The 26,029-nt window shown below is 42.9% G+C and overlaps 1 protein-coding gene across 1 annotated transcript in view; it reads left to right on the top strand.

Annotated features, from left to right (window-relative positions):
* ARHGEF11 (Rho guanine nucleotide exchange factor 11) overlaps positions 1-26,029 on the top strand; it is a 375,726-nt gene that overhangs the window by 314,746 nt on the left and 34,951 nt on the right. The window contains exons 28-33 of the mRNA XM_082275008.1: positions 4,527-4,606; positions 9,052-9,177; positions 10,705-10,822; positions 15,545-15,723; positions 17,681-17,756; positions 21,639-21,806. Coding sequence (XP_082131134.1) covers positions 4,527-4,606; positions 9,052-9,177; positions 10,705-10,822; positions 15,545-15,723; positions 17,681-17,756; positions 21,639-21,806 — 747 coding nt within the window. The remainder of the gene's footprint in view (positions 1-4,526; positions 4,607-9,051; positions 9,178-10,704; positions 10,823-15,544; positions 15,724-17,680; positions 17,757-21,638; positions 21,807-26,029) is intronic.

Genomic DNA, 26,029 nt, shown 5'->3' with positions numbered 1-26,029 from the left:
GGACCCCCCCCCCCGCACGTGTGACCGGCGGACCCGATGTCCGCCGGTCACTCTGCGATTGTCGGGGGAGAGGGAGAAAGTCAGGCGGCTATTGTAAACAAGCCGCCTGTCATTCTCCCCGGTGTATGAATGATGATCATACGGTTCTACTATGTAGAACCGTTGATCACTGTTCATACATCTCAAGCCACAGCCAATCACAGTTAGAATCTCGCCCCTAGGGACACACATAGCCCCTCCCTCTCAAAAAAAGTTAACCCCCTTCACTGCCAGTGTATTTTTACAGTAACAGTGCATATGTATAGCACTCATTACTGTAGAAATGTCACTGGTAACCCCAAAAGTGTCAAAAATGTCAGTCAAGGGTCCGATCTGTCCGCCGCAATGTCGCAGTACCGCAAAAAGAATCGCAGATCGCCGCCATTACGCGTTAAAAAAAAAAACAACAAAAATGACAAAAATCTTTCCCTTTGTTAGTAAACGCGATAACTTTTGCGTAAACCAATGAAAATACGCTTTGTGCAATTTTTTTTACCAAACATAGGTAGCATCAAACAAATTGGCCGAAAATGTTAAAAAATTTAGATTTTTTTACATTTTTTTGGGGGGGAATTTCATATAAAAAATGTGAAGAATATTGCTATTTTTGCAAAATTGACGCTCTTTTTTTGTTTATAGCGCATGATCAAAAAATCGCACAGGTGATCAAATACCACCAAAAGAAAGCTCTGTTTGTGGGAAAAAAAGGACGTCAAATTTGTTTGGTTACAGCGTCGCACGACTGCGCAATTGTCCGTTAAAGTCACGCAGTGCCGAATCGCAAAATACCCCCTGGTCAGGAAGGGGGTAAAATCTTCCGGGGCTTAAGTGGTTAAATCGATCAATAAATAAAAAATCTTCTTTAGCAAAAGATGTCTCATGATTTATAGTATAGCTCCATTTCTGTTCAATCTAGCACTCCACACCTACAGTAGTCTTCTACTGTAAATCACCACGTGTTCCACACACACACACACACACCACTATCGGCTCACCTGCTGTTTTGACCTAAAAAAACTAGGTCAGGCCGAACCTTACCCTTTAAGGGGGTATTGTAGCCTGGATTGGTGTTAAAGCTCAAATTGATCCTTATTTTTACCTTATACGCCAAGGCCCATAAAGCTTCACTCATCTGTATGATGTTACTTGATATATATATAAATTCTTCAACAGTGCTTAAAACCAAAAAAATGTAAACCATCACAGTGTTTTCTCTAACTAGATTTATATTTATTCAACCATAAAAACACTCACATGGTAATATGCACTCATCTGGTGCACTACAGAGTTCAGGATTGCACTGTCTCCTTAAAACCACTTGCCGACTGCCGCCCGACTATATACGGCGGCGGTCAGCCCCTCCCAGGAAAAGTGACGTACCGGTACGTCACTAGCCTGGGAGCGAATAGGGGGCGAGCGCGCGCCGCCGGAGGCGCGCTCCCGCCCCCGCTTGTACCAGAGGAAGCCGGCGCGTGTGACCGGTGGACCCGATGTCCGCCGGTCACTCGCGATCGTCGGGCAGAGAGGGAGAAAGGCAGGCGGCTGATGTAAACAAAGCCGCCTGTCATTCTCCCCTGTGTAAAAACACAGATCACTCGGTCCTGCTATGTAGGGCCGTTGATCTGTGCTATTACACCACTAGCCACATCCAATGACAGTTAGAAGCACGCCCCTAGGGACACACTTAACCCCTCCCTCTCCAATAAAGTTAACCCCTTCCCTGCCAGTGTCATTTTTACAGTAAAAGTGCATATGTATAGCACTGATTACTGTAGTAATGTCACTGGTACCCCCAAAAGTGTCAAAAATGTCAGTCAAGGGTCCGAGCTGTCCACCCCAATGTCGCAGTCCCGCGAAAAGAATCGCAGATCGCCGCCATTACGCGTTAAAAAAAAAAAAAACAACAAAAATGACAAAAATCTTTCCCTTAGTTAGTAAATGCAATAACTTTTGCGCAAACCAATCAAAATACGCTTATTGTGATTTTTTTTTTTTTACCAAACATATGTAGCAGAAAACAAATTGGCCAAAAATTAAAAAAAATTTGATTTTTACATTTTTTTGGCGGAAATTTCATATAAAAAAATGTGAAAAATATTGTTATTTTTGCAAAATTGTCGCTCTTTTTTTGTTTATAGCGCATGATCAAAAAATCGCACAGGTGATCAAATACCACCAAAAAAAAGCTCTGTTTGTGGGAAAAAAAGAACGTCAAATTCGTTTGGGTACAGCGTCGCACGACCACGCAATTGTCCGTTAAAATCACGCAGTGCCGAATCGCAAAATACCCCCTGGTCAGGAAGGGGGTAAAATCTTCCGGGGCTTAAGTGGTTTAAGGTGTGGATGGATGTTGCACACTGCATTCACTTTATTCTGCAAGGTCCGCACTATCCCATTAAAGCCGACCATAGACAGAGCAATTTTCTTTCCCGATCACTCAATTCACCCATCAACACAATCAGTGTTGATGGGGGAATCCCTCCAGTGGAGCCATTGTTTTCTCCTGGCAGTTCCTTCCAGGAGAACACAGTGACTATTGCTAACAGATATAACAGCTGCTAGCAATAATCACATGTAAAATCTGACAGGCTGGTTGTACCCAAGTTGATCGATTAATCAACTTGGGTACCTTCAGCTTGTCCATGCATGGTTCGAATCTCAGTTGGTTCCCGCTGAACCGGCTGGGATTCAAACGGTTTATTGCCGGCTTAGGACATAATTGGGCTCCGCTTAGTGTATATGCTCCCTTTCCCCCAGAGTTCCTGTTGTGAAATGCTTACGTCACCGGCCCAAACTCTTACTTGTTACACCACCATCACGTGGCTTCATCAGAGAGTTTGGAGCTGTGTGGCGTATTGAAAGATTTTATCCAGGGCTTTTGATATTTCTATATGGCAGCCTCCCGTGCTATGTTTACATGCCGATTGTCATTTCTATCACTGCATTTTTTACTCTGCTGGCTGTATCTTGCCGATACTAGTGCCAATCTCTCTATATTTTCTGCACAAAGTATAACCGCGCTAAGCGCAAAGTACCGTATAAAATTGAATATTTTATACAGTAATAGATATTAAGCAGCAGCTGTAGTGGGAAACACTATAAACAGAAATGTAAAAAGGAAGCCGCGCTAAATACGAGATGTAGATGTAAATCTACCTGACAGACAAATATATGCATGAATAAATAAATGAATGAAATGAATATAAATGTCCCAAAATATGACATGACAGTGCCCAATTGCACCAAAAAAGTTCCAAACAGCAGCAGTAAAGATCTAGTGCAGATCTGTGTGCAGGAAATGAATCCACCACCATGAATAGTGACTTCCTCCACTATTAATGTGACATGCTGGAGATACGCTATGTGCTTACCAGATCATGTATATACATCAGCATCCAACTTATAATAAGGACATCAATGGATTCTATGGTTCATGTAGTGCCTCTCTCAGGATGGTCCACACAGTATGCAGAGATCCACGATATCCACCATACACCATAAATAGCCTCATCCAGATCGCAGAATACCCATGAGGATATGTAAGAGAAGGGGGGCCACAATGGTGTAGTATGCACAAACAGTTTATTAAGAACAAGTTAAAACAACTCACATTTCAGAGAAATCAATAGCGCTAATCGGAATCCGTTCAATAGAACGCCGCCGCCTGACTTCCAGGTACACCATGGTGATGTCAGCACGCCCTCCCTACGCGTTTCGTCACAAATGACGTCTTCCTGTCTTTTCTGCCTACTTGATTGGCTCTGTGAAGCTAGGGACAACCAGTCAGCTAGCATTTTCAGAAGGAGATCATGCCAATGATCTGTTTCCCAATATAGACTTGTTCATTCCACGCTGCTAAAGATGTTAAAAAGCCAAGAGGGCATTAGGCATTCTCCGAGAGATATTTGATCCATGGGTCCCAAGTTTTTTCCATCTCTGTCATTTTATCGTTCAAGATAGCTGAAAGTCTTTCATTAATCATTGTCCAGGATAACTTTGCCTAAACCAACTGAAAACAGGACTGAAAACAGAAGACTTCCAAGACGGGGCTATAGAAATGTTTGCGGCTATGAAAACAAATTCAATTAACTGCCTCGTGTACCTAAGAGCCTCTAGAACAAGGTTGGCCAAGAGAGCATGTTCAATTTTTTTTTTAAAGTTCATCACTGTCAAAGTATAAATAATATTTTGAACCCTTATCCAAACTCTTCACACTTTTGAACATGTCCACAACCGCTGAAACATAATGACTAGGCTCCAGAAACATAAGAGGCCAATCTTGATGGGACCATGTACCATTGGAGTAAAACTGTATAGTTAGACTCTGTTACGGAGGTTTTATTATACTGCTTGGATGCATGACCCGCCAGCTTATACCATTTATCCAGTTCCATGTCCAGATTCAAACCACCTTCCATTCTGAGCATATATGGCTGTTTGGATGATTTTGACATAAGTAATGAGGTAACGGCATTCTGTTTTCTCAGATTCTCTGGCAGAAGTCATGAAACGGGTGAGGGAAGAAGGACCTATCGTCAAGGAGATTGGTGATCTCATGTTGTTTCGGGTAAGGCTTGAAAAACAAGGTCCTATTTTCTTTTCTGCTTGCTCAGGTTGGATGTAAAATTAATTTAGTATGCCTCGCGTTTCTTGGGGTTTGGTGGGGTCTTAAAGGATAAGTACCCTGTTATATAAGGTGCACTTAAAGTGTTCCTAAACTATTATGAAAAAAAGTTACTATATACATACACTTAAAGTGTAACTAAAGGCAAAACTTTTTCCTGGTGCCAACAGCATACATGACAGAAAAGGCAAATTACGGTAAGAATTTGATACAATTTTTTCATTTTCCTGGTGCCACAATGACAGCATACTACCACATGTATGCTGCCATGAATTGGTGCCAGGAAAGGAAAATTACAGTAAGTACTTGATACATTTTTACATCTTGGCAGACTTGTATAAAGTACTCAAAATTTCTACTTGAGTAAAAGTACAAGTGCTCAATCAAAAAGTGACTTGAGTAGAAGTGGAAGTGCTCGCAGAAAAAGTTACTTAAGTAGAAGTACTAAAGTATTCAACATTTTTTTTACTTAAGTATTGCAAGTAGTTTTTTCAAAAAATTTGCTACTTAAGTACTAAAAGTAAAAAGTACCAGTAGTTTTGAAAAAAAATTTCTACTCAAGTACTGAAAGTAGAAGTACAAGTACTGTGTTATGTAGATATTAAAGAAAGAAGTCAAAAGTTTGAACATCATATTGTTTTTTATTATTTCAAATGATTTATTCAAATGATTAACCTGTGTTTGTTAGTAGTTTCTTGATGCACTTTAAGCGCTGTAGCACCATTTATTTGTTTGTTTCATATTTTCTTTTTATTGGAAAGATTTGGTATAGCAGCTTTTATTATACACAGCCTTTATTTTCGTATGCGCTGATTTACAAATGACATTATACACATTTTTTTGAGCTTTATGCAACCTGCCATCTACTGTTCTGGCAGTGGTAATTTTTTTAAAAGTAACGAGTAACTATGCAGCACAAAAAAAAAATACTTGAGTAGAAGTATTGAAATCATCGAAAAAATGTAGTGAAGTAAAAGTAGAAGTAGGAGAAAAAAATTCTACTCTAGGAAAGTACAGATACCGCATTTCGATACTTAAGTACAGTACTTAAGTAGTTCTACTTCGTTACTATACATCTCTGCATTTTGGATAGAGTAGGGGATAGTTACAACCCTTGTCCAGTTTATTTTTGTCATCTGTGTCCCATTGAAGAGAATTCCATTCACTTCCTGTTCCATAGCCAAAACAGGAAGCAAGGCAAAATCACTCCAAAGTGAGGTTATCCAGGTGTGTCACCAGAACTAGTGTCTCCTTTGGAAGATCCCCTCTATTAGTGTTTTCATGTCAACCCAAAATTTGGGATTTTCTTTCACTTTCAGTAAACTGGATAAATGGAGACGGTGAAACTTCATGGGGCACAGACTAAAAAAGAAAAAAAAAAAAAGTTTTGCCTGTACACTTTAAATTTGCAGTACAAGCAAAAAATTTGGGGGAGCATACCCATGTATTTCTAAAGCTGGTGCAGCTATGAACCAAAAGACATGTACATTAAAAAAGAAGAATAGCGCACACATGCAAAAGAAATTACTACCAAATTTGAAGACAATCCATAAATAAAAATGGGGATTTGGTCCCACCATATGGCCATATAGTGCTCAAGCCCACCACTACGTCAAAGTACCCCATTGTCAGTGGGTCCTACACTATCCATAAAAAAGAGATGAATCCAGCCTTTCTAACCCTTGGAGATAATACTCCTTGCTGGGAAAGATGTGCAAATGCACTACAGGGGACTCCTCCTATATCTACTTGATAGTGGACACTGATAGAGTACAGGTGTGTGTGGGGGGTGCTCAACCACAGAAGTCTGGTCAGACCGAATACATAATAAACAAGCACTCTATCAGTGTCCACTATCAAGTGGATATAGGAGGAGTCCCTTGTAGTGCATTAGCACATCTCTCCCAGCAAGGAGTGTTGTCTCCAAGAGTTAGAGAGGCTGGATTCATCTCTTTTTCATGGATAGTGTAGGACCCACTGATAATGGGGTACTTTGACGTAGTGTTGGGCTTGAGCACTATATGGCCATATGGTGGGACCAAATCCCCATTTTTATTTATGGATTGTCTTCAAATTTGGTAGTAATTTCTTTTGCATGTGTGCGCTAATCTTTTTTAATGGACATTCATTATGTATCTACTCATTTCTCTTATGCCAGAGATGCACAATATTGTCAAAAGTATTGGGACGCCTGCCTTTACACGCACGTGAACTTTAATGGCATCCCAGTCTTAGTCTGTAGGGTTCAATATGGAGTTGGCCCACCCTTTGCAGCTATAACAGCTTCAACTCTTCTGGGAAGGCTGTCCACAAGGTTTAGCAGTGTGTCTATGGGAATGTTTGACCATTCTTCCAGAAGCGCATTTGTGAGGTCAGGCACTGATGTTAGAGGAGAAGTCATGGCTCGCAGTCTCCACTCAAATTCATCCCAAAGGTATTCTATTGGGTCAAGGTCAGGACTCTGTGCAGGCCAGTCAAGTTCCAAACTCGCCAATCAACCCCAAACTCGCTCATCCATGTCTTTATGGACCTTGCTTTGTGCATTGGTGCGCAGCCATGTTGGAACAGGAAGGGACCATCCCCAAACTGTTCCCACAAAGTTGGGAGCATGGAATTGTCCAAAATGTCTTGGTATGCTGACACCTTAAGAGTTATCTTCACTGGAACTAAGGAGCCAATCCCAACCCCTAAAAAACAACCCCACATCATAATCCCCCCTCCACCAAATGATTTGGACCAGTGCACAAAGGAAGGTCCATAAAGACATGGATGAGCAAGTTTGGGATGGAGGAACTTGACTGGCCTGTACAGAATCCTAATCTGAACCCGATAGAACACCTTTGGGATGAATTAGAGAAGGGACTGCGAGCTAGGTCTTCTTGCCCGAACTCAAAGATGTGCTTCTGGAAGAATGGTCAAAAATTTCCATAGACACACTCCTAAACCTTGTGGACAGCCTTCCGAGAGGAGTTGAAGCATTTATAGCTGCAAAGGGTGGGCCAACTCAATATTGAACCCTAGGGACTAAGACTGGGATGGCATTAAAGTTCATGTGTGTGTAAAGGCAGGCGTCCCAATACTTATATACTAATATAGTGTCGTTTATATATTCCACAGCCTTTGGTGTCTCATATTACCAACCAAATCCCTATAGAACCATTGCAGCATGTGCGCTTTCCCTCGGGACTATGCTGTTATGCCTGCCCTGCCACTCTGTCCGGTGACACAGAGGCAGGACTTGAATACAACTATTGCAACACCCATCTCCCTGCTCACTTAGTTTTGGGAGACAAAAACTCTGTGATATGCAAATTGGCAATCACACGCAGTGAATCATTGGGCATGTAGCCCTGTTTCAGAAATGGGGGGTAGTATGTATGAGCTTCCTGAGAGGAAGTGAAGGGTGGCATATCACATGCATTGAATCATTAGATATGAAGTCCTGGGGTTTGGGGGGGGGGGGGGGTAGTGTGTTCAGGACCCAATGAGGTAGGAGCGTCAGTTCCAAATAAGATGGGTAGCATCCCTTTTCATTCCCTACTCTTTACAAAAGTTAAATAGAAGTTACGGCTTTAGATATTTTGTAAAGTCAAATTTATTTTTTATTTGGGTACATCCCAAATCGTATAAATTATCTCCATTAATGAGTATCCCATGTCAGGTGGCTGCTGTTTACTGTGCAAATCCTATTTTCATTAATGCTGGATATTACTGGACATTACTTCTTCCAGAATTGCAACTGAGAGTGACTATCCCCTTAATCTCCAATTGTCTATTCACAAAAGCCTTGTCTAGTTTCACAGAATGCAAGGTGATATGTGAATGGACAAGGAGTGATCCCTGCCTTGACCCACCCCTTCTCTTTACTTGTCCATTCTGTGTAAAGAATACAAGGCTTTTTTGAATGAATGAGGGGAGAGAAAAGGGGGAGTGAATGACGGATCATTACTGTATGAGAGCTGAAACGCTCAGTCACAGCGCCAGAAGAAGAGCTCTGTGAGTAATATAAATCATCAGTGGAGCTAGGATTTGTACCATAAACAGCAGCCATAGGAGCATGGGATACTCACTATGAGAGGTAACCTATATGATTTGCGCTGTTGCCAAAAAAAATAAATAAATGATCCTAATTGTACATTATTCATAGACCTTGGGTTATACAGGGTTCATGAAACGTTTGTCCGAGTCCTGTACCCCGAGATATGAAATGTACAGGTAATTGCTCTTTATTGTTCCCTTGAAAAGCGTTAACATAATTTAAGGAACTTGACCTGCTTGGGCAAAAGTCCCAATTTAGTCTCTCCATATGCAATTTTTGGGACAAACATTCACTTGTGTAAATTGTGAGCATGCTCCTGATCAAGTCTCATTATTTTTACATTCTATAGTTCGATGGACCTCCTGGAGAGGAAGTTCGTGAAGAAACAGCCAAGTTTTGTTCTTGCCAGACCATTGCACTTGACCTGATCAAAACCAAAAAGAGGAAAGAAGCTCGGTTTAATCTCTTTATGCAGGTGATGTCCTACTTAGTCACGTCTTATTCTCTTCTTGTCTTCATTTTTTTCATTACTTATTTTCTCATTCTTGTGTTTTTTTTAACAACATTCAGGGAAATTGTCTATGACACTTTTTAGAATTCCGATGTGCCTCCAAATGACCAATATCAGGATGGGTGACAGTCCTGTACCTGTTGTAGACAGGTACAGGAATCTGGGGCAGGCACCAATTCTGGAGGCACACTGAGACCGGAGCTTCCATATGGACACTCTGCCCTCATTGCAACTGTGTTTCCTTCCCACCGCTGTCAGCGCAGTGGCCGAGGAGCCTGATGGGTTTTCATAGACGTTAGTTCCCTATCATGTTTGCTCCATTTTCCATTGACAGCCGGCAGTTGACGTATCCTTAGCTAATACATAGCCTGCTATTGTCTTTAGAATATGTCATATGCTTGCTGTCAATTACAAGGCAAGAGTATGGGCCGATATTTTCGTACATTTAAATTTTTTTTTTTTTTATCACTTGACAGGTACTCTTGTGGAGGGATCTGGGGGTCCAAAATACCCCAAACCCCTCCTCTGCACTTAAAAGCATTCAAAACGCCAAGTTTGGCAGTTTTGAATGCTGTCATTTTTTTAATCTGGCGCTGAGTACCCGGAAGTATGACATCACTTCCGGGTTTTTACATGGAGACCTGAATGCGGCTTTGATCGGGTCTTCGGCGGCCGAGCAGGCTGGTTGCCCGGGTCTCCCAGTGGGAGGGGAGACTCGGGGCGAGCCGCGGAAGGTGGTGAGAGGGGGGGGGGGGGACGTACCCTCCCGCTCCTTGTAATGACAGCCGGCGGCTTCTCAGCCGCATCGGTTGTCATTACAAGACAGCTGACCGTCGGCTATGGATGCCGGTACCGGGGTGATGCCTCTAGCTGCAGGCATCACTCCGGTACAAGCACTTTCCGAAATATCGGCAATATCGCCCACCTTGGTGGCCGATTCCAATTTATCGGGGAAAGTGCATATCGACCCTCGATATATCGGCTTTGCTGATAATCGGTCGATCCCTACTAGTGTCCCCGCTTCCCCATCAGGCTCCACCCACTTAAGCTTCTCTGTTTATTAGGAGGTCCTTAGGAAGTCCTTTACAGCCAGCGGCAGGGATAGGGTAGCAGTGGTAAATCTACCGCTCTGCTGCAGTGCGTACAGGGACAGGCACTGTGCCTGTCTCTGTACGCAAGGTTAGAATAGGTCTTAACTACCTCCACTGTCTGGAGGTATTTACGTTTTACAAAGTGGCACTTATTAATGTACCAAATTCAAAGTGGCGCACTTAAGAACTACACTAACTCTGCCGTACATGTCGGAAAAGTTGCCAAAAGGGGTGGTAAGGATATTTAAATCTGCCGCAGGCCATTTTAAAGGGCCATGGCACCAGAAAACTGTAGTTAGTGCTTCAATGAATTCCCCCAAGTGTCCCCTGTGCTTTTTATGCTTTCAAATTCTAATTTTTATTTACGATGTTCCTGTCTTTTCTTTTGTTCTAATGGTAGGAGGCAGAGAGCAGTCCCCAGTGTCGGAGGCTACAGCTGAAGGATTTAATAGTGTCAGAAATGCAGCGATTGACCAAATACCCACTGCTACTGGAGAACATCATCAAACACACGGATGGTAAGATTATTCAATAATGGGTAATTGCTATTGGCAGAAGTTGTGTGATAGGTTCTCTTCAAACATTTTTGTTACCTGGAATTCAAGGACCTCATTCAAGACTAATATGATTCTTTTTGATCCAGCCTGTCCAGCTACTCCCTAGTAGTTGCTGCTTCTGCTCCACAACACGCCGACATGCTGCAGATCCGCTGATTGAATTTATTTACTTCTCTCAGAGCCTAACTATTCTTTAATACAGTCTTGAAGAAGGGGGAGGCTATTCCCCCAAAACACTTTGGCTATACTTGTATTTTTTTTTTTATCTTCAATAAACAATTATAATAAATCCTCAAGTGGGATATCTTTCTAGACAATGGGCACTCCTCTTCAATTACACAAGTTTTTCCTGCAGTAACCGTCCCGTTGTCATTATCTGAAAGGTAGCAGCTCTAGAACCCAATGGAGTCTATCACCTACCACCCGCAATTAGGGTATAACTCATTGGAAGTGATTCCTTCTACACCCTTCGCACAGTCCAGCCAAAAAGGAGCAAAGGGCTCAAACGCCTAGTGCGTTATCCACAGCACTTTAATATAAGATAAAAAGAGTACATACTCACAAAAGCCAAATATGTAACAGCATTGTAAATAAGCCAAGGAACCATCGGGTGTGTCATGGGATGGAACTTCTGGTTCAAATGGATATCCTAAAACTAACTGACGCTCTGCGGGTGGACAATCCCCCTTCATCAAAGCTTCAGTCCAGAGCGGTCTCCCACCCAAACTAGCCATTCCCTATTGAAGCTTATTGAAGCTATCCTCCCACAATTTTTTTATTGTCAATCTCCTACTGTTCCCCACGCACTGTTATCTTCTTCCCATCTTTACCTTCTAAGATACTCTCCCCTGCCCCCTGTCTTGTTCTTTCTATTTTTTCCTGTTTGTACTTTCCTATCTTTCCCCAACTCTCCCTTTCACTTGAGTCAATACCTATTTACATTATGTTCTCTTTGGTATACCAAGAGTAATTTATTTCCCCCCATACTGTGGGATGAACCCTTCTACCATGGCCTACCTGTACATAGTTGACCAACATAGTCTCAATGAACACCTCCTTTTAGTCTTCTAAGTTCACCTATCAGTGGCCACTGTGTCGATTTAGGTCTCCCATATTATGCCAAACCAACATACCTTGTTACTCGAGAGATCTCATGTAAAACATTTTCTCCATTTTTTTTTTTTAGTCTACTGCTGACCCCCACTGTAACTATATATCCGAGTTGTTTCTTCAACTATGTTTTAAAGCTGGACATGTTGGGCATCTATGTACTCGACACAACCTCATATTTTATATTTCCATTTTGTTCATTGACGAACACAGCTCCTGATTCTTATTAACCATTGGAGTATACTGCCCCCTATAGGAGTAGGACACTAGGCAGGAAAAAGCTTGACTACGCCTATGGGCAGTCCAAGGGGGTATACACCCACTCTCAGCTACAGGCACTCAGTTTTTTTTCTGCCTAGTCAGTAGTAAGGACCTAGTTGTTTGCTGGAATTTCTGGTCCTGGCAATTTTTTTCTTTTTAAATTTAATTTTTTCTTATCTTTGTTATTTTGTTCCTGTGAGAAGCAACAATCAATTACCGGACTGGGCGACAGACTGGATATTCTAGATCCAGAGGGTCCCCCCAGTCTGGCCAGCAAGCCCGCGCAGGCCTCCGCTCTGTGCTAGGTTGGCCGCGACATAGCCCCAATGAATGGGGGCTAGCCTGCGAGTTAAACGTCTCGTGAGGGCACACACAATCTGGCCTCAGCCTGAGTCGCATTGTTCTCCTGGCCGACAGCCACCCACATTCCGATGGAGCTGTTGCCTGTCTGGAGCGGTGCCCACTCTGTTCCTGGTATGGTAAGTAGCTGTCCCCTCTCTACTCCTGGGGGGGGTTTGGGGTGGACATGGGCCCCTCCCTGGGGCGGTGGGACCCCTGGGTTCCCCTCCTTTCCCCCAGCCTCTCTAAAACTTCGGTGGTCACTGTGGGTCTTTTTGCACATGCTCTTTAGGGGGGCTTGTTGGAGTTACTACTGACTGTGTTTTTCCTGGTGCACAACGGGGGGCTGAGCAGGGTTCCCTGCCACCCTGGGGGTTGGTGACTAGGGCAGGAATGTCCTCTGGGCTCCCTGCGCGGCTGTTGGGCTGGGGGATGGGATGGTTTAGCATTCGCTGGTCCGGGCCTCACGCGGCCGGATCCAGACAGAAATTTAGGCCGCAGCTTTGCGACCTACTGGTCAGAAACTATGTGGGGCATCCCCTGTGACTGTAGCTGAAGCCACTGCCTCCCGTTTGGGCATCTGCCCTCCCATCTGCTGCCTCTGGGTGGTCGGCTTCACTGGGGCTCTCTTCCAGGCGTCTGGGCGCCCTCAAGAATTTAGGCCACGGCTTGCGGCCTGCTAGGCCATGTGGCCCAGTCGGGCGCCTTCGTCGAGGGGTGGCCCCAGTGAGTTTTGCTGAAGCCCCCACTCTTCCTTTGGGCATCTGCTGGACTGGGATCCGTGCACTTGCGGCTGGGCCTCCATTAAAATTTAGGCCGTGACTTGCAGCCTGCTAGGCAAAGCGGTCAGCTTGGCACGTCTCTTTGGAAAGGGTGGCACTGTGGGGGTGGTTCATTTTTTGATAACAGTCTTTCCGCCATGGGGCACATGTGGGGCACCTGCCCCTTGTTAGCGCTGTGGGACCATCAGGGTACCATGCCTGCACATCCGCCTCACGGCGGACGGCCCCCTTTTAAGGGGGCTATTTTCTATTATGTGAGCCTCTATCCAGGGGCTCAGAGGGCGACCCCCCCTTGTCCCTTTTTTGCGGGGTCCAGTAGGTGGTCCATTGGTGGGCCCTCGGTCGGCATCCCCTTTGCGGGATTGCAGTCGGTGGCCCTCCCCTGATTTTTACATCAGATCCTTAAATTGTTTCGGCTGCTGTGGACGCGAGTCACCCAGCTGGGTCTGCGTCCACGCGCATTTAGGCCGCTATTTACTATTGTCCTGGTGTCGAAAACTCTAACCGAGTGGGCTAAACGTTTACCCCGGGACCTGGAGGGGAAATGGCTTCCCCCTGTCTTGTGGAGCTGGCGGATCAGTTGATACAGGGGCTACAGTTTATCTGTGATGCTTCTTTGGATGCGACTCCTTTGATTTCTAGTCTGTCTGTATCAGCAGTGGTCCTTCGGCGTGTTATCGGCCTGAAATGCTGGTCTGAGTACCAGAATTCTAAGAAGGCCAGATCTGATCTTCCCCTTGTAGGGGATCGCCTGCTTGGTGCTTCCTTGGATGACATTGTTAAGAGTCTCACAGGGAGGAAGAGTACTCTTCTTCCGCAGGCTACCAAGGCCAAGGAGCCCCGTCATAGACGTGGGCCACTCTCCTCGTCCCCTTTGTGATAAATTTTTGGTGACATGTTGCCTTTAACCACTTGCCGACTGCCTAACGCCGATCTACGTCGGCAGTCAGCCCCTCACAGGCAAAGTGACGTAGGGCTACGTCACTAGCTTGTGAGGGTCTAGGGAGCGAGCGCGCGCCCCCGGAGGCGCGCTCCCGCGTGGTCACGGACCCCCCCGCGCGTGTGACCGGCGGACCCGATGTCCGCCGGTCACTCGGCGATCGGCGGGGGAGAGGGAGAATGTCAGGCAGCTTGTGTAAACAAGCCACCTGTCATTCTCCTTGCTGTTAGGATACTGATCACTCGGATCTAGTATGTAGATCCGTTGATCAGTGTCCATACAGCTCAAGCCCCAGCCCATCACAGTAGAAAGCACGCCCCTAGGGACACACACAGCCCCTCCCTCCCAAATAAAGTTAACCCCTTCACTACCAGTGTATTTTTACAGTAACAGTGCATATATATAGCACTGATTACTGTAGAAATGTCACTGGTAACCCCAAAAGTGTCAAAAATGTCAGTCAAGGGTCCGATCTGTCCGCCCCAATGTCGCAGTACCGCAAAAAAAATCGCAGATCGCCGCCATTACACGTTAAAAAAAAAAACAACAAAAATGACAGAAATCTTTCCCTTTGTTAGTAAACGCGATAACTTTTGCGCAAACCAATCAAAATACGCTTTTTGCGATTTTTTTTACCAAACATAGGTAGCATAAAACAAATTGGCCGAAAAAGTAAAAAAATTTTGATTTTTAAATTTTTTTTTGGGGAATTTCATATAAAAAAATGTGAAAAATATTGCTATTTTTGCAAAATTTACACTCTTTTTTTGTTTATAGCGCGTGATCAAAAAATCGCACAGGTGATCAAATACCACCAAAAGAAAGCTCTGTTTGTGGGAAAAAAAGGACGCCAAATTCGTTTAGGTACAGCGTCGCACGACCGCGCAATTGTCCGTTAAAGTCACGCAGTGCCGAATCGCAAAATACCCCCTGGTCGGAATGGGGGTAAAATCTTCCGGGGCTTAAGTGGTTAATAAGACATCAGGGGTTCATATGACCCCTGATGTCTCACCTGGTCTCCAACTACAAATGATGCTGATGAGCATGCAGCATAGGCAGCTACAAGAAATTAGCAGCTCATAAAATTTCTGGCAGGATCAACTGGTATATCTTGCATTTATCAAACAGATAGAGTAAAACACTTTCAATGGTAAATAGTAAGTGTGTTTAACAGACCAGATGGGTGCAAATAATAGAAGATTATTGTTTGGGTTTACATACATTTTAACACATTAACACCATGTCTTGCAGCCAGCTCACTGGAATACGAGAAGCTTTGCCGCTGCCGGGATCGATGTCGGGATATCCTAAAAAATGTGAATGAGTCAGTGAGGCAGAGGGAGAATGGATATCGACTGGCAGAATACCAGAAACGCCTGGACACCACATCCCTGGAGAGGACCAGTAATCCGCTGGCAGCAGAGTTTAAGGTGAGCGAGAGGGTGCAGTGTCTTAACCCCTTCCTGCCTAGCCCCAATGTCCTTTTGGGTAGGTCTAGACACCCAGAGGAACCCCTGATTATAATGAGAGACCATGAACTATCTGACAGCTCGGTCACTGTGCTGAGGGAACATAGTGAGTGCGTTTTCAGCCCAGAAACTACAGTCATCCATGGACACAAAGGTGCGATGTGTGGGTGCTAAAGCCCACCCTCTTTTCTGACACACTTTTGGGTTACGTAGGCAGCAAAGGGTTCATCTTCTATATTGTTTTTGATTTGTGATCTTGTGAAAAGTCATTTGTAGAATATTACCAATACTGCAATTTTTCTTGGCTTCTTTCTTCTTTGGGTCTTACTTGTATTTTAAGGAATAATTTTGTACCTTTTTGCAGTGGTGCAGAAGATGTTTGTGGTTCCAAAGGCAAAAGGTTTTTTACTTTAATGCATGCTCTTCATTAGGGTTAAAAAAACCTTCTGCGTGCTTTTTCCCTCAGCTTCTTCAGCAAGGCAGTGGTCGTCTTGGAAGGTGTGTTTGGGGTTGTTATCATGTTGGAATACTGCCCTGTGGCCCAGTCTCCGAAGGAAGGGGGTCATGCTCTGCTTCAGTACGTCACAGTACATGTTGGCATTCATGGTTCCCTCAATGAACTGTAGCTCTCCAGTGCTGGCAGCACTCATGCAGCCCCAGACTATGACACTCCCACCACCATGCTTGACTGTAGGCAAGACACACTTGTCTTTGTACTCCTCACCTGGTTGCTGCCACACACGCTTGACACCATCTGAACCAAATAAGTTCATCTTGGTCTCATCAGATCACAGGACATGGTTCCAGTAATCCATGTCCTTAGTCTGCTTGTCTTCGGCAAACTGTTTGTGGGCTTTCTTGTGCATCATCTTTAGAAGAGGCATCCTTCTGGGATGACAGCCATGCAGACCAATTTGATGCAGTGTGCGGCGTATGGTCTGAGCACTGACAGGCTGACCCCCCACCCCTTCAACCTCTGCACCAATGCTGGCAGCACTCATATGTCTATTTCCCAAAGACAACCTCTGGATATGACACTGAGTACGTGCACTGAAATTCTTTGGTCGACCATGACAAGGCCTGTTCTGAGTGGAACCTGTCCTGTTAAACCGCTGTATGCACTTGGCCACTGTGCTGCAGCTCAGTTTCAGGGTCTTGGCAATCTTCTTATAGCCTAGGCTAGTCATGGCGACCCTTGGCCCCCCAGATGTTTTGGAACTAAATTTCCCATGATGCTCATGCACTCTGCAGTATAGTTGAGCATCATGGGAAATGTAGTTCCAAAATATCTGGGGTACCCCTTTAACCTCTGCAGCAATGCTGGCAGCACTCATACGTCTATTTCCCATAGACAGTTTCTGGATATGACGCTGAGCACGTGCACTCAACTTCTTTGGTCGGCCATCGTGAGGCCTGTTCTGAGTGGAACCTGTTCTGTTAAACTGCTGTATGGTCTTGGTCACCATGCTGCAGCTCAGTTTCAGGGTCTTGGCAGTCTTCTTATAGCCTAGGCAATCTTTATGTAGAGCAACAATTCTTTGTTTTCAGATCACCAGAGAGTTCTTTGGCATGAGGTGCCATGTTGAACTTCCAGTGACCAGTATGAGAGAGTGAGAGCTATCACTCCAGGAAACTGTCACCGTGCCCCGCCAATCATGCACACCCCTTGTATATGTATGGGTGCAGGGGGAGGAATGCCTTGGCCGTATCTGATCGGTGATCTGCAGTGGGGTAGCTCAAGCGAGTTTGAACTAGTATATGAACATTCCTGAGCCCAGCCATACTCTCTATGCTCCAGTGCTGTCCCTCTGCTTCTTTCTCCACCCTCTGCTGCAAAAGTTTTCCGGTTTGAATGGCAGTCTGTATTATTGAAGTTTTTTTGTATGATGAGATTACCAATCTGCTTTTCTGCTTACAGAACCTGGACTTGACAACAAGGAGAATGATCCACGAGGGCTCCTTAACTTGGAGGATTACAAATAATAAGACGATAGGTATGAGATATGTATTGCAAAGTCCTAAACTTGCCCATAGACATAGAAGGATGGTCTGCTATGCAGGCCAGATCTGGCCAACCCTCTACTACCAAAAACATGCATGCATGTGCTTGTGATATGCCAATGGAATAGTATTGAGGAGGCATAAACCATTATCTCCAGTACCAGATTATTTTTGGGTAAGGTTTTGTAATCTCTAAATACCTAGAAAATGTCAGCTGGCAGTGTCTCCCAATGCAGCCATTTTTAAAGACTACCATCTGCTCTCTGTACATACCTAAATTTGGAGATCTTAAAGAAATCAACATAATTTAAGTAGTATTTAAAAACTGTGAAATCTTGTAAATGGCCTACAGGTATGACAAAATTCATGAACATTTAAAAAAAATGAATTTTTTTTTTTTTTTTTACATATACCCTGTTGCCCCTTGGCTGCATACACTATTTGCTGGAAAAGGTGAACATAGCCATTAAGGTTGGGTTAATTTAGAAGATTCAGTTCCAAATTTTTTTTACTGTGTGTGTTGGACCTGCGTGATCCTCATATTGGAGCTCCGTGCCACTCCCACCCTCATAAACCATTGTTCAACTTAATAATAATACACATGACTAAGGTATTAAATATGGCTTGCTAATCACTGCTATACCCCCACCCAGTGTTGGGGGTAACGAGTTACAAAGTAACGGATTACAGTAACTACCCTGTTTCCCTGAAAATAAGCCCTACCCCGAAAATAAGACCTAGCATGATTTTCAGGGATGGCTACAATATAAGCCCTACCCCAAAAATAAGCCCTAGTAAAATCCTTGATCTCAGCCCCTCCTTCTGCAGTATTCAGAGAGGGAAAGTAGCGCTCCGGAGGGTCACGTGAGCGCCCAGTGGCGCTGTAAATATGGTATTTTCCACAATAAAGTTACAAAAGGAGACACACTGCACATTATATAATCTTTTTACAAAATCCATTACATATTTTTACAATGACTTTATCCAAGGATTTATTTTTGGGATTACAGAATGTCATAATGCTGACTCCTGAGCTGACAGGGAGAGAACTTTTTTTAACATTTTATTATTTTATTCCAGGTTTTTTGGAACATAAAGAGGGCTAAATGACACAACACAAGCACTGTGCTGTCTATCATGCTTTAAAGGATCAGGATATTTATTTATTTAAGGGTTACAATCCCTTTAAGTTCGTCTTTTTACATACCATAAATAAATAAGACATCCCCTGAAAATAAGCCCTAGTGCATTTTTTGTAGCCAAAATTAATATAAGAACCGGTCTTATTTTCGGGGAAACACTGCATATTACTTTTTTTGGTAATGAAGTAACGTAACTAGTTACAATACTAATATTGGTAACTACACTACTTTACTAGGCTATAGGAGGTAGCTACACTACGTTACTAGGCTATAGGAGGTAACTACACTACTTTACTAGGCTATAGGAGGTAACTACACTACGTTACTAGGCTATAGGAGGTAACTACACTACTTTACTAGGCTATAGGAGGTAACTACACTACTTTACTAGGCTATAGGAGGTAACTACACTACTTTACTAGGCTATAGGAGGTAACTTCACTACGTTACTAGGCTATAGGAGGTAACTACATTACTTTACTAGGCTATAGGAGGTAACTACACTACGTTACTAGGCTATAGGAGGTAACTACATTACGTTACTAGGCTATAGGAGGTAACTACACTACTTTACTAGGCTATAGGAGGTAACTACACTACGTTACTAGGCTATAGGAGGTAACTACACTACGTTACTAGGCTATAGGAGGTAACTACACTACGTTACTAGGCTATAGGAGGTAACTTCACTACTTTACTAGGCTATAGGAGGTAACTACACTACTTTACTAGGCTATAGGAGGTAACTACACTACTTTACTAGGCTATAGGAGGTAACTACACTACTTTACTAGACTATAGGAGGTAACTACACTACGTTACTAGGCTATAGGAGGTAACTACACTACGTTACTAGGCTATAGGAGGTAACTACACTACTTTACTAGGCTATAGGAGGTAACTACACTACTTTACTAGGCTATAGGAGGTAACTACACTACTTTACTAGGCTATAGGAGGTAACTACACTACTTTACTAGGCTATAGGAGGTAACTACACTACTTTACTAGGCTATAGGAGGTAACTACACTACTTTACTAGACTATAGGAGGTAACTACACTACGTTACTAGGCTATAGGAGGTAACTACACTACGTTACTAGGCTATAGGAGGTAACTACACTACGTTACTAGGCTATAGGAGGTAACTACACTACTTTACTAGGCTATAGGAGGTAACTACACTACGTTACTAGGCTATAGGAGGTAACTACACTACGTTACTAGGCTATAGGAGGTAACTACATTACGTTACTAGGCTATAGGAGGTAACTACACTACGTTACTAGGCTATAGGAGGTAACTACACTACGTTACTAGGCTATAGGAGGTAACTATACTACGTTACTAGGCTATAGGAGGTAACTACACTACTTTACTAGGCTATAGGAGGTAACTACACTACGTTACTAGGCTATAGGAGGTAACTACACTACTTTACTAGGCTATAGGAGGTAACTACACTACTTTACTAGGCTATAGGAGGTAACTACACTACTTTACTAGGCTATAGGAGGTAATTTCACTACGTTACTAGGCTATAGGAGGTAACTACATTACGTTACTAGGCTATAGGAGGTAACTACACTACTTTACTAGGCTATAGGAAGTAACTACACTACGTTACTAGGCTATAGGAAGTAACTACACTATGTTACTAGGCTATAGGAACGCGCTTTCCTGCATTACCCAAGCCATGCGATACAATCGTTATTTCGAAGAATAGAGAGGGATGAATTTATGGCTTTTTGTTGCACTTTATGTTTTATTCTGTTTTTTCAGGTTTTGTTCTCATGTTTCTCAAAGCCTGTGTTTATACAATAAACTCTATGCAGAAAGAGTGTCATGTATCTTCTTCTACACGGTCAATTAAGAAAGAGGAAAGTAAACTAATAAGTAGTGAAGTTACTTTTCAAATGCAGTAACTAGTAAAGTAATCTCGTTACAATTTACAGAAGTAACTAGTAACTAGTTACATTTTTTGAGTAACTACCCCAACACTGCCCCAACCCCTTTAAATAAGAACACATACTCAAGGTTGGATTTAATTGGCTATAGCAGCCTTTTTATTAACCAAAAAAAACCTCACAAATAATAACTATAAATAACATCACATGAACACATAGTGCAAAAAGAATGTAGCCACAAGGTCCTAAAAGGCATCAAAACCAAAGGACAGTACCTGCGTGCCACTTCTCAGGCCTCCAGCCGCAAAACCACCGACTCGGAGACAAGTCACAGATACATGTCCCACCACCAGGGAGCCGTACCTCAGACGGGTCCCTACATCGTACCTTTTTGAGCCCAGTAGTAACCTAAAAAGGACCTTGCACCCCGCCAAACAAAAACCAACGTCTCACCACATCAGATACCCAACATAACCCAAAGTTAGGGCGGGCGGGAAGATGTTCCTTGGCTTTTTCTCTCCAGCTGCTGACCACCCCCCCTTCTGTTGCCTCAATAATTGTCCCAAATTCCACCTTTCCAAACTTCTGCCCAATCCGCACAAGATAAAGTCCCAACTTAATTTTCCTGCCCCCTCCTATGCTCCAAGCCCCTTTAACCCCTGTCCTGCCGCCCCCCCCCCCCATCTATTGCTTTGCTTATATTTACTCCGGGCCTTTCTTGAATATGTATAACTACTAAAGTTGCCTACATATAAATATAAAAGAGTTGCCTACAACAGCTGTATTTTTCTTTGTACATCATGGTTTTTCATCTCATTCCTACAGACCTCCATGTTCTCCTCTTGGAAGATCTCTTGGTTTTACTGCAGAAACAGGATGAGAAGCTGGTGCTTAAATGTCACAGTAAAACCACCGTGGTCTCCTCTGACACCAAGCAGACGTTTAGCCCAGTGATCAAGCTGAATTCTGTTCTGGTGCGACCTGTAGCCACAGGTAAGATTGGATGGAATGGCAACTCCATAGCTCCTGACTGTTTAGAAAGCATAGCAGACTCTTTGGAAATGCCGGTAGAAGGAAATTTCTTTCCCTAAAATGAACCTGGGCTTGGCTTATGTACGGCAAAGCAAAATGTTTAACTTTTATTGAAAAAGTTTAAATAGTACATATAAACATAAGACGAATCATTTTAACCAGAGTTGTATAAAGTACTCGAAACCCATACTTGAGTAAAAGTACAAGTGCTCGATCAAAAAGTGACTTGAGTAGAGTAAAAGTACAAGTGTTCGATCAAAAAGTGACTTGAGTAGAAGTACTAAAGTATTCAACATTTTTTGTACTTAAGTATTGCTAGTAGTTTTTTTAAAACATTTTGCTACTCAAGTACTGAAAGTAAAAGTACAAGTACTGTGTTATGTAGTTATTAAAGAAAGAAGTCAAATGTTTGAACATCATATTGTTTTTTATTATTTCAAATGCAGCTTTTATTTATACATACTGTAGCATTTATTTTCGTATGCGCTGATAATACACATGTTTTGAGCTTCATGAAACCTGCCATCTACTGTTCTGGCAGTGGTAATTTTTATAATTGTAACGAGTAACTATGCAGCACATAAAAAAAATATCGGAGTAGAAGTACTGAAATCGAAAAAATGTAGTGAAGTAAAAAGTGGAAGTAGGAGAAAAAAATTCTACTCTAGGAAAGTACAGATACCGCCTTTCGGTACTTAAGTACAGTAGTGAAGTAGTTCTACTTAGTTACTATACATCTCTGATTTTAACACAATATATAAAAACTTTGTGAGATATAGAGTATCATCTTATAAGATGAGTCATATTCGTATGATATAACAGTACAAACAGACAATTGAAATATAGAGAACAAAAAAAGAAATAAAAAAAAAAAACAATAAAGAAGAGTATCAAAATGTTAACTTTAAAGGGTATCCAAACCAAAGAACAAAAATATAAAATGTTGCCACTTACTAGATAGTTTCGGCTTTCTTTTCTTTTTTTCAGCTGGTGATCCTGCCAGTAATGGACTTCCTGTCCTAGAGTGACAACGCTCAATCACTGTCCTGTATCTATGGAGGTGAAGCTAGGACATAACGTTATATCGGAGTACAGAACACCTACTTGTCTTTTCATCTACATCAGGGGTGTCCAAACTATGGCCATCCAGCTGTTCAGGAACTACAATTCCCATCATGCCTAGTCATGTCTGTGAATGGTAGAGTTTTACAATGCCTCATGGGATGTGTAGTTCCGCAACAGCTGGAGGGCCGTAGTTTGGACAGTCCTGATCTACATAATATAGGGGGGTTGTTCTGTAGTCAACAGAGAGCTAGGAACAATGCTAACTGATAATAGGGTAGCAGAGGCAGGGAGCACAAGACGTTATCAGCTCATGATCTCTGGCAGAATCAACTGGTATGTTTTTGCACTATTGAATGGATGTAATAAATAATTTTTGCCTTTAGGTATACTTTAACACAAACCCTACATATTTACATGGTTGGTAAGGTTGAATAAAGACACTTGTCCATCTAGTTCAACCTGTGTATGTATTTATGTCATTACCATTTTCAATATCCCTGTACCTCGTGTTTGCTAAAAAAACACATCTAAGATTTTCTTTAAATTTCGCTACACTCCCCACTGACACCACCAACTGTGGAAGGGAGTTCCACATTCTTACTGCTCTAACAGTAAACAAACCCTTAGGCCTCTTTCACACTGTAGAGTCCGTCGGCGGACTCCGTTTTTCTCAGCGGGGGAAACGATCCGCCGATCCCCCTCTGAGCAGGCGGATGGCAGTTCTGTCTCTGCTCTGTGTGCGGAGAGCTAGAGCTGTCAGGTCCCCGCTGTTCTCTATGGGGGAATCGGATGAGAACGGACCGTCTATCTGTTCTCATCCAATCCGATCCGCTGGATGGATGGAAAATAGGGTTTCCATCCGTCCAGATTTGACGGATCGGATCAGATGTCAGCGGACATGTCTCTGAACGGTCCGCCTGTTTGAAAGGGGCCTTACTCAATTTAAGATTGAACCACCTCTTGTCCAACTTCATTGTGTGTCCCCTGTTCTGGACATGTTATAGATAGGCAACTCCTATCCTCATATTGATTAGTGGTTCCAAAAAATAACTACTGCAGTAGGGAACAGACACAAAAAGATACACTTGGCATCTTTCCAAAATAACTGTTCTGTTTTATTTGACGCAGTTGAAGGCTTTTATACACATAATTACGTAGGTATCACATTATTATTACAATTGTACTTTTATGGTAACAAGGGGCGTAACATAGGCAGGCTAATTCTTATCAGGACTCGAAAGTAATAAAAAACCTTATTAGTGCCGTGTGCAATACATACAAAATATAATACAATAATATACAGGATGTACAAATTTCCTTTACAGTCCCCATGAGATCTAAGATTAAATAGTTTACCCACTACAGTCACCATTTAAAGATTCATCTTTAGAAGTATAGCGCTATCACATCTCCTAATAAGCGTCTCTTCTCCAGGATGAATACGTTGAATGTTTGCAGTTGTTCCTCATAACTGAGGTTCTCCATCCCCCTTATTAGAATTGTTGCCCTTAAATGCATCGCAAGATGGTACATTACCCCCGATAAAGCTCATAACTATCAAAAAGAAAAAACAAAAAACTGCTGGAGGTGTTGCTTAGAAGTAGGTACAATGGCGCATCTATGGTGGGACTGCCCAAAAATTAAAAAGTACTGGAAGGAAATCTTGGGCCTAATCAAAATAATCACGAAAATAGAGATCCCGGAAGATCCCTGGTATTGCCTATTTCACGGTATTAAAAATTCCGTTAGGCAATATAAAACAACATTAATACCCCATCTGATGAATGCAGCAAAAGGATTAATCCCGTTATTTTGGCAAAAGGAAGAGGCCCCGACCATGGGAGACTGGGTACAAAGAGTTGAGAGAATAAGAACATTGGAATACTTGAGATATTGGGAAGAAGACGATACAGAGGAATGGGGTGATATATGGGAAAATTGGAGAGAGTTTAAGATAACGAGAGAATACACTAAATGAAGTGGAGAAAAAGAGAAAGACAATTAGTATAGATAAGGGGGGGACCAATAGAGGGAAAATAAGAGAAGGGAGAAGTTTCATCACTGGAATTTGAAGTTTATATTGTATGAAATGTATTTGTATGTTCTCTTCTTTTTAAAAACAATAAATACATTTATAAAAAAAAAAAAAAAGAATTGTTGCCCTTCTCTGGATTCTCTCCAGTTCCAGCACATCCTGTGGCTTGGTGACCAGAACTGGACGATACACTCAGGATGTGGCCGGACCAGAGTTTTGTATAGTGGTTGCACAAGAAAGGTGTCAACAGCAGCTTGGTGGGATATCATTAATTATATGATCACTGAACAATATTTTACATATTATTTTAATAAAGTAAACCGGCTGCTTTTTCCTGCAGGGGCAAAGAACATGCTTGTTTTATATGCCTTTAAGACTTTTTTAATTAACCACTTGCCGACTGCCGCACGACTATCTACGTCGGCAGTCAGCCCATCACAGGCAAAGTAACGTAGGTCTACATCGCTAGCCTGTGAGGGTCTAGGGAGCGAGCGCGCGCCGCCGGAGGCGCGCTCCCGCGTGGTCACGGACCCCCCCGCGCGTGTGACCGGCGGACCCGATGTCCGCCAATCACTCTGCGATCGCCGCTGCAGAGGGAGAAAGTCAGGCAGCTTGTGTAAACAAGCCGCCTGTCATTCTCCCCTGTGTAGAAACTGTGATCACACGGTTCTACTATGTAGAACCATTGATCACTGTTTCTACAGCTCAACAGACAGCCAATCACAGTTAGATCACGCCCCTAGGGACACACACAGCCCCTCCCTCTCAAATAAAGTTAACCCCTTCACTACCAGTGTAATTTTGCAGTAACCGTGCATATGTATAGCACTGATTACTGCAGTAATGTCACTGGTACCCCCAAAAGTGTCAAAAATGTTAGTCAGGGTCTGATCTGTCCACCGCAATGTCACAGTCCTGCAAAAAAAATCGCAGATCGCCGCCATTACTAGTTAAAAAACAATAAAAATGACATAGATCTTTCCCTTAGTTAACGCAGTAACTTTTGCGCAAACCAAGCAAAATACGCTTATTGCGATTTTTTTTTTTTACCAAAAATATGTAGCAGAAAACAAATTGGCCTAAA

The sequence above is a fragment of the Pelophylax lessonae genome, assembly GCF_965119305.1.
Source record: "Pelophylax lessonae genome assembly, chromosome: 13".
Taxonomy (NCBI): Eukaryota; Metazoa; Chordata; class Amphibia; order Anura; family Ranidae; genus Pelophylax; species Pelophylax lessonae.
This window is presented reverse-complemented; position numbering and strand designations above follow the sequence as displayed.